This window comes from Hordeum vulgare, chromosome 2H (genome assembly GCF_904849725.1).
Source record: "Hordeum vulgare subsp. vulgare chromosome 2H, MorexV3_pseudomolecules_assembly, whole genome shotgun sequence".
NCBI classification, from domain to species: domain Eukaryota; kingdom Viridiplantae; phylum Streptophyta; class Magnoliopsida; order Poales; family Poaceae; genus Hordeum; species Hordeum vulgare.
The window spans coordinates 615,906,388-615,916,022 of NC_058519.1; the positions used below are offsets into that span (position 1 = coordinate 615,906,388).

A 9,635-nucleotide genomic window follows, 5' to 3' on the forward strand; every position below is an offset into this window, starting at 1 on the left:
AGTCACTCATGGGTAAAGGAAGGATAGATTGATAGATACAAATAAGAGTGATAGGAAATAGAACGCAACAAGGTATTTTTGAGGTTTTTGATAATATAGATCTGAAAAATAAAAGAGCAAATAAAGTAGAAACACAAATAGCAAAGTCGAGATTGCGAATAAATGATGTGAAGTAAACCCGAGGGACGTAGGTTTCACCAATGGCTTCTCTCGAGAAATAGTAAACAGTGGGTAGACAAATTATTGTTGGGCAATTGATAGAAGTGCAAATAATTATGACTATATTCAAGACAATGATCATGTATATAGGCATCACGTCCAAGAGAAGTAGACCGACTTCTACCTGCATTTACTTCTGTTACTCCACACATCGACCGCTATACAGCATGCATCTAGTGTATTGAGTTCATAGAGAAACGGACTAATGCCTTAAGAACGATGAGATGATGTGGACAAGATCTATTCATGTAGGAATAGACCCCATTGTTTTATCCTTGATAGCAACGATAAATGCGTGTCATGTCTTTTTGTGTCACTCAGATTGAGCACCGCAAGATCGAACCCATCACAAAGCACCTCTTCTCATTGCAAGATAAAATATCAAGTTGGCCAGACAAAAAGAAAATATCGGAGAAGAAATACGAGGCTATAATAATCAAGCATGAATATGTTTTCATAGATGTGATCATAAACTCACTATTCATCGGATCCCAACAAACACACCGCAAAAGAAAGTCCCAAAAATGATATAAAGTTGCTATAAAATAATCATAAAACATCCAAGAATGATAATATAACACTGTGAATTTTTTTTAAAAATTATCGATACGTTGAATACATATCAGTCCCACATATCCACCTCCGAACACCTTGCGGACGAAAGTCCAAAATTCAGACTGGATTTGGGGGGGGGGGGGTTGTCCTGCGCGCCGTAACCTTCATGGAGGGGCCAGGGAGGCTGAGATGTTCGGAGAGAGGTGATATGGATGGTGGGCTCTGGGTAGCTCCAGCAGTGGCGACGGTAGGGAGGTTGACAGGAGGAGCGACATTGTATCTAGCGTGTCAATGACAACGAGTATTGGCGGCATGGTGCACTTGGATCTTGACGATGGATGTGGCTGGATAGATCAGCGCAGGACGGTGGGGTTGTGTGGCACCGTGGCGGCGTCGACGACAGTTAGATCAGGCAAGGTTGATGCGTTAGTATAGCTGTGAAGATGGATTGGTGAGAGTTGGCGACGACGGCTTGTGAGAGTGCGTCGGACCGGTGTGTGCCCTATACCCAGCAAGTGGTTCGGTTGGGGTCTCATATCTTAGATGTTATGCTTGGTTGTGAGGTTTGTTTGATATTAGATTTAGACTATCATCATTCCTTCATCAACTTGATAGGAGTAGCGAGGGATATTGTTTAGACGATGGCTTTAAATCTACCGTTGTATTTGTTTATAAGGTCTTTGATGAATAATAAATAAATTGGTTGCATACATCGTGGAGATGTAGAGGCTCGGGTCTTCCTCCTTTTTGAAGAAAAGGGTGCTATAGTCATTAGACTTGCAACCGTGCAGTCAGTGAGTACTGATATTTCAATCTGACAATAGTTAGCTAGAATTATATGCGCGTGGTTGCAATGCAAATAAACTACTAGTGTGTAGAGTCTTTTTTTTAACTTCGTACTAAGTAGGAATATGAGTTCCGGTGAAAAGATAACCTTTGTTTCTGCTTCATGCATTTACTAACACAATAAATATTGATCGTCAAAAAGAGAAAGTACAACTCTTAGACCAAAATTGAGGCCAAATGCTAATAAGTGTAGCTGCACTTTTTAGCTGTGACGAGCTTACGTGATAAGAAGTATAAAAAACCGGCACGCAATTGGTTTTCTTCTCCAGCGTAATTAATTATTTTTCTTATTTAAATTTTTTTTATATCTCTTGAACCAAGTGTTAAAATTGAGATTCGTTTTCACGGTTGGGTTTCTCGGGACGAATGCTTCAAAACTAGACATGAATATGTTTTGATAAACTTCATTTTGGATAACTTTGTGTGCGACGGAAGCAACTTCAGTGTTATAAGGAAGCAACTTCTTTTTTGTGTGTAGTAGGACTACCTATTAGGTTGGTTTATGTAAAAACATAAAGTCACAAAAACATGAGGTGTGTTTAGTGTTACATACAAACAACTTCTCGGATACTGTTAGCAAAAGTACTACAAAGAGCCTAGTGAAGTTGATTGCATGTAGCACTAAAGAGGACTCATGTTTTGTATGGTTTTATCTTTTTACACAAAAGAATCTAAGATGGAAGCCTACTTGGATAAAAAAAGGAGTTGTTTCCCCATAACACTAGAGTTGTCTCAAGAAATCGGACCGTGAAAACAGGTCTGAATTGTAAAGAGAGTTTGATTGACTTAGGTGTCATGGTAGCATACATTCAATCATAATGTTGCCTAAAATCATAATGTTGCCTAAAATCATGTATCCAATTGCCCACAATCAAACGTACAATTGTCTAAAATCATATATCTAGTTCCCCACAATCAACTGTACAAGTTGTCTAAAACCATGTACCCAATCCTCATGAACACAAACTTTACCAAGACCATTGACTAATATGTAAAGCTTTCAGAAGCGAATCTAGTCAATTAATAGTCATGATAACCAACTTAGAAGAATCCTTTGATGATAGGTAGTCATACTAGGGAGAAGGGGGAGAAGTTGCTTGTTTATAAGACTAAAGTTGCCTCTATAACACACAAAGTTGCTCCAATGTTTTTTATCGAAACGTATTCATATGAGATATAATTTTGAAGAAGTCGTTGCAAGAAACCCAATAGTGAAAATGAATCTAAATTCCAACACTCGAATCAAAAGTTATGACTTTTTAAATTATTTGAAACATTAATAAATGTACTTGGTCTCCTTTTTTTGCTGTCCTCACGAGGTACGTGGGGCTCTTTCCTTTTCTAGCAGATGCGCTCGCGACCGCGAACGAGCATCGGTACGCTTGCTAGACGCGTTCAAAATAGAGTACTCCCGTTCGTACAAGGGCAGTCAAAATGGAGAATAATGTGAATGCACAATGCATAACCAATATTTTCCTCTATTTTTTCCCAATACTTTGTTAGCTTAGGGCATATAAAGCAGAACTGAACAAATTTGACCCCTCAAACACCCGCGCCCGCGCCCGGTCAGTGTCCGGGCATATCCGTACTGAGAGCAGCTCTAATCGGGCGATCCATTTTGTCCGTCCGTGTACGTTTGGGTCGTCACAGACAGAAAATACAGCCCAACGTGCCGACCCAAACGGACGCATGTTCGCTTTTTGTCTGCCGTGATCCATTCCATGCCTAAATTTGGGCGGCTTTTGCGTCGCCGCGGACACGAAGGGGACACGCTCGTCGCCCGCCCTCCTATTCTCCTCTCCCGCCATTCGGTGGCACGTACGTCAGCCTCTTCCTCCTTCGCCTCCAAAACACCCGCCCGCCCCATCCCTCCCCCCGCCTCCCACCCCACCGCCCGCTTCCTTCGACACCGCTAGCCATTCGCGCCGTGGACTCATTCCAGCAGCCTCGTCTCCCGCAACCACCGCCAAGCTCCGCCAATTTCTCTCGACGAGAGGTTCCTTGCCGACCGGTGTCTTCCACCACGCCCACAAGGTGTTCGATGTTTGCCCAAGGTACAAATAGACTTCGATGATGAGCATGTCTTTCTACAACGTACGTCCTTTTGGACTCGGATGATTCTTCATCTGATGATGAGGAGATGGTGGCGGCTGAGTTGGTCGTCCATGGCCACGTCAGTATGAAGCGGCCACGGTTCAAGGGCTCCATGCTGGGGCACACGCCTGCATTCAATCTCAACCGGGAGAGTGGCCCTTTCCTACTCTGGAAAGATTATAATGAGACCCCAAATCTTCTCTTCAAACATCACTTGTTCCGTCGCCGTTTTCGGATGGATGGACATGTTTTCAACAGTATTCGAGAGGGTGTGGTTGAGTATGATCTATTTCGAGTGCAAGACGGATGCCCTACGAAAGATTGGCTTCCCCTCTTATCAGAAATGCAGTGCTGTAATTCAGATGCTTGCATATGGAGTCTCCGACGATCTCATTGATGAGTATGTCTGGATGACTGAGCCCACCTACCTTGTGTCCACGTATAGATTCTGCAGGGCTGTCATAGCTGTTTTTGGGTCAGAGTACTTGAGAGAGTCAACAACTACCGATACATCAGTGTTGTTGTCGATGAATGCGAGTAGGGGGTTTCCCGGATGTTTGGTAGCATAGATTGTATGCATTGAAAGTGGAAGAACTGTCCTTCTGCTTGGCAAGGGCAGTATAAGGGACATGTCCGAGCTTGCACTGTCATACTTGAGGTCGTGGCTTCCCAAGATCTCTGGATTTGGCATGCTTTCTTCGGCATGGCCGGATCTCACAACGATATTAATGTGCTCCAACGCTCTCCGTATTTGCTAGGATGGCTGAAGGAAATTGCCCAGAGGGTAATGTTGAGATCAATGGCGACCAATACACTAATGGATACTATCTAGCTGACGCTATCTATCCACGTTGGTCTACTCTTGTGAAGACAATCTTTAATCCCGTAGGAGAGAAGAGAAAGAAATTCATTCAAGAGCAAGAAAGTGTTAGAAAAGATGTAAAGTGTGCCTTTGGCGTTCTTCAGTCTCGATGGGACATCGTTCGATATCCTGCTAGAACATGGAGCACACAGAAATTATGGGAGGTGTTGTGATTGTGTGATCATGCACGACATGATTGTAGGGGATGAACGCCCAGAACGTTTGTGTGATCAAAGGTTTGAGTTTCGGGGTGACAATGTTGTGTGTGAGCATGGAGGAGAGGCAAGGTTTGCATAGTTCGTCGAGTTTCATCACAAGATGTGTGACCCGAATACTCATATGCAACTACAAAATGATTTGATTGAGCGTATGTGGATTCATGCCGGCAACTAGTAGATATATCGGCAACCTTTTTTTTAAATGTATCAACTATGAGATAATTTTGTAATTCTTGAACTACGTAATGTTTTGCATTTAACATTTATTAATCAAGACCATTTATAATATTTATCAATATGATAAAAAACAACTGCAATCCTACCGCGCGGATGAGAAATGGATAGTCGCGTTGGGCGCACGACCGATCCATTTGAAAAAGAAGGCGAACGAAGCCGACACAAATGGAAAAAGCGCGGATAAAGCACACATTCGTTTGGGTCTCGTGGTTGGAGTTGCTCTGACTCCTTAGTTTTTTTTGCTAAAGTAGCCATGTATTTTACTTTTTCCTTATATGTACGATCACATGTGTGATCGATGAATAAAGAGCAAGAGAAGAAAAGAAATAATAAAGAAGAAAAAGATGGTCTGTGATGGGTCGAATTCTACGTAACGTACGCATGGCCATTGATCGTACATGCCCGGACACTCATCATACTCACCCCATATATGGGATGAATATGACGGATGTCGGACAACCTGGACATTTAAGGAGGTTTTCAAGGGTCGGTTGGGTTAAATTTTTGTTTCCTTCTCTTATCCGGTTAGTGGTTCCGATGCCCGTCCGGTCAATTTGATGAATTTACCTATAGATACTCTTAGTCCTCTGCCAATGCTAGTTTCTTAGCGCAGTATCATAGGCATTTTGCTGATGTGGCATACTAGTTAATGAAAAAAAAAAGTGAGGTTGTATCTTACCTAACATACAACCCTTGAATGTGGCCATAAGCAAAAAATAGTTCTAGCCTAATCATATGCATGCATTACCCCAAATTATTAAATATACATACAATTCATAAAAAACAATGCATTGACATGATTGTACATTAAATTATTAATACTTCTATCATAACGTGATAAGAGATGATGCATTGACACATGCCTTATACACTCAAGAATTAATACTAAGTTGAAGCTTTATAAATTATGTAGCACTATTTGTTCCCCGGTCATCAGCCCGGGGAAGGCCAATGGAAAATGTTCAGTTGCAATGTTTGTTTTCCATCTATGCATTTACCAACAAGAAGATTGTCAAAAATACATTGCTCGTAGATGAAAATAGAGTGCTAGTACTATTCGTGCATGACAATGCGAATTAAGTCCATATCATATTGAGCGTCAACTGTATGCTGGTATCATAATTGGTAACAAATTGGTATGTTTTATTATTTTTTTCACATGTCAGTATTAAGTCTCGAGTCAGGCGGCAATAAAACGATCTAACTCCGTATAAATGCATATTTCAATGTCATATGGACCCTTGGAATCAAATGAAAGCATCATGACTCCCGTATCCCTCTTCTTCTTCCACAACATATTTTAGCTTGTCCTTTTTAACATTCCTGCTCTCTTCATTTCCTTGCTGATCTTGAGCTGATGCACTAACTTTCAAAGACATTTCCTTGTTGATCAACAACATACACATGAGGTTCAGTGAGATCATGAACAACCGGTGCTTGATAAACAATTGGTTGTACTTGTGGGCTGTGAGATTTGCCCTAACTAACAAATTTAACATCATACTCCCCTCATTCCGCCTCTTGATTTGCTGTAGTTTAATATTACTACTTATCAATTTAAGGCCTTGCTCTCTATGGCTTTGTGTCTCCATCAATGCAACAATATTCAGAAATGTTTCATCTAAATTGCATGGCTTACTCTTTATATTTTCCCGAGCAACAAAATGGATCCTAACATGCCAAATGTTATCATACAAACTACAAATTAAAGCCAATTTCAGCAAATCAGTAAAGCCTAACCCTAATCCCCAATTTATAGTGAAGAAATTAACAGAGAAGGAATAGAACTAAGAAACTTAAAGGACAAGTCGATTCCATGCGTCCAGTGATGGCTTGTAGTAGGGTTGGGTACCCAATGTTCGCCAGTCGTTCCCGTTGCTCCATGGATAGTGTCAGCTCCAGGAACCCGTTGTCATCGTTGGAGTAGCCGCCACAGTCAATTCCTCCGCCCATGATGGTTACAAAGGCGGGAAGATCTTTACTTCCGCCACCACTACTACAACCACCGGCACTGTCGCCCAGAGTCGCCAACGGCCGACTGTGAGATGTGCGTGAAAGAGAGAGAATGAGAGCTAGGGTTCAAGAACGAGAGAAAAGAGCGAATTAACCCGGCGCAATCTAGTGATCGAGCCGCACTTGTCCTAGTCACCTGCCGGACACGTGCCTCTTCGCCACGCTGGCTCCTGACAGTAGGGCCCCGCCGTTCAGTTTCCCTATCAATATGCGTTTATATGGAGTTTAGATCGATTTGTTGTTGTGTGACCGAGACTTGATACTCACTTGTGGTATCAACATGCAATTAACTCTCATATTGACTACCCGAGACGAAGGAAAATCGTTAGATCAACAACTCAAAAGTTGAATGTTTAACGAATCATTTTTCATGTATTTTTCCTCAGCTTTACCTGTAGCGTGCACTAACGCAACTACGTCGGAATCTTCTTAAATCTTGTCCTGCTCCTGTCTACAAGATTAACAGATGTATTTTTGCACGATCGTTTGATTCATAAATAAGCCACACAATCTCGTTCAAGCGGCCTAGATGCTCTACGAGTACTCGATTTACGTTGAGGCACATGATCGATCCAAAGATGAACGGTGATCGGAAAATGTAAAGCTCATACAGGTTATCATCTTTGGGGAAGATTCGTGTTGAAATAGGGATTTACAGATGGTGGCTGGCCGCCAACCGCGGCTCAAAAGCCTGAAGCAAACACGCACGGAGAGGCAAAAAGGAGCCATGAAAAGGATGCGTCCAGTGGGCGACACAGATGGCCGGAGCCTCAGCACATGAACTTTCTCAGATCCTTCACTACTTCTCCGGTTCAGGCGAGATACAAACCGGAGACAGCAAGCGCCTTTGCCTAGCCAGATCGGCGATTCTTCGGATGCCGTCGATTCAAGCCAAGCTCTACTCTACTGGGTTACGAGCAGGCTTTAATTGCCGGCTAGCTGGCGACGGGCACCTTCCCGGACTCTTGATGCCAGCGCCGGGCATCCGAGCCCGACGAGAACCGCTGCTGCCTCCGGGCGGCCTGCCTGGAGCAGATAGCGTCGAGCTGCATCTGCTCGTCGCGGCACTCCTCGCTGCAGAAGGGCGTGTCCCCTCTGTACATGAATATGTCGCTGTCGCGCGCCAGTGGCTTGGTGCAGAGCGCGCACGCGTCCAGCGCCGGCATGCCGGGCTCGCCGAGCGGCTCCGCGTCGAAGAAGAAGCAGCAGGGTGCTGAAGCCGCCATTCTCGGCGAGTTTTGAGCAAAGCTTGGTGGTGCGATTGCTTGATGCTTCTGGTGTGGAGGGAGGGAGACAGAGGAAGAGGGGCGCGAGCGAGTTGGGTGAAGCGGAGGGGAAGGTTCGGGTATATATGGTCTATGGTGCGTGCGGACGGAAGGCGAAGCACAGGACTGTTCTTGAGCGTGTGGCTTTAGCCAGTTGTCGATTGTTTATGTCAAATTAGCCGAGCTTCCTTTGGAGTAGAGAATCTGAAATAGAGTTGGGTTTGAGTAAATTTTGTGGTGTAGACAGTGACGGTCGTGATGTTGGACTACCTCTGTCCTCTAAACTTCTTCAAGCGTAATAACTAATAAGTGTTAAATTTGACTCTCATTTGTTCGTGAATATGTCCCCGCAAGTCGGTAAACAGCGGGGATTTGAATTCCCTTAGTTCGTCAACAGTATCCCGTATTTTCCTTCTTCTAATATATGCAACTCATGTGACATAGATCATTTAACAATAAATAATGCACACAATAATGCAATAGTTAAAAAAAATCAAACAACCGAACAATTCAAACATGACCAACGGCAAATCATTTAATAATCCATGCATACCTGAATGAAGAAAGATTTTTCACATACGTGGGACGTCTAGGACTATCACCTTGCTCAGATTCTCTACTAACAATCATGTCTTTATTGGGTGCTTAATTTACATTCGCAATTAAGATTGCAGTATCATAGTTTGTCTGTCCTTCAATTGCTTCCAGGAACTCAAACTTTGTTGTTCACGTTGATCATTCCAACACCAAGGTCAATAATTGTCAGAGGTCCTCTATTCTTAAATAGTTACAACCTACTTGTTAATTTTCTTCTTGATGCAATAATGCCACATCATCAAGTCATGCATGAAGTCATAAGTTACTTTTTCATTAACTCCTCATGCAAAATATACCACCTCGTGCATTATTTTTCAAGAGAAATAAGTCATCTAAGAAAGTTTTATATTTGTTTTTACATTAATTTTAGTCTTCTGTCATCCATATATATTTTAACAAGGCTCCCGACGCAACGCGTGGGGCATCGTCTAATTGGTTTAGTAATGCTCTCATGTATCATCTGGTACGTTATAAATGGATCCTCAAGCTCTTAATCCATCAAATTGATAGTTATCCCACTCTCATTGAAAAATCAGGTCAATTCCACATCAATGGTCCTCGCGTGCACAACTCTCCGAGTTCGAAAACGGCGTCATGACTCAACGGACCCAGTATCTATCTGAGCACCGTGGATGGCGTCGCAAGAGCGACACTAGCAAGGAGATTGGCGGCAACACATGAGCAGGAAGGGCGGAAGAGAGAGGATAGTCCAAGGGAGGGGGTCAATTT

At 43.0% G+C, this 9,635-nt stretch overlaps 1 protein-coding gene across 1 annotated transcript; it reads right to left on the reverse strand.

The window, feature by feature from the left end:
* Positions 1 to 7,666: 7,666 nt before the first annotated feature.
* Positions 7,667 to 8,391, reverse strand: LOC123430818 (FCS-Like Zinc finger 2-like). Its single transcript, XM_045114655.1, has one exon. It carries the CDS (start codon positions 8,268 to 8,270, stop codon positions 7,980 to 7,982), a length of 291 nt encoding a protein of 96 aa, XP_044970590.1. The 5' UTR covers positions 8,271 to 8,391; the 3' UTR covers positions 7,667 to 7,979.
* Between the last annotated feature and the right edge of the window lie 1,244 nt (positions 8,392 to 9,635).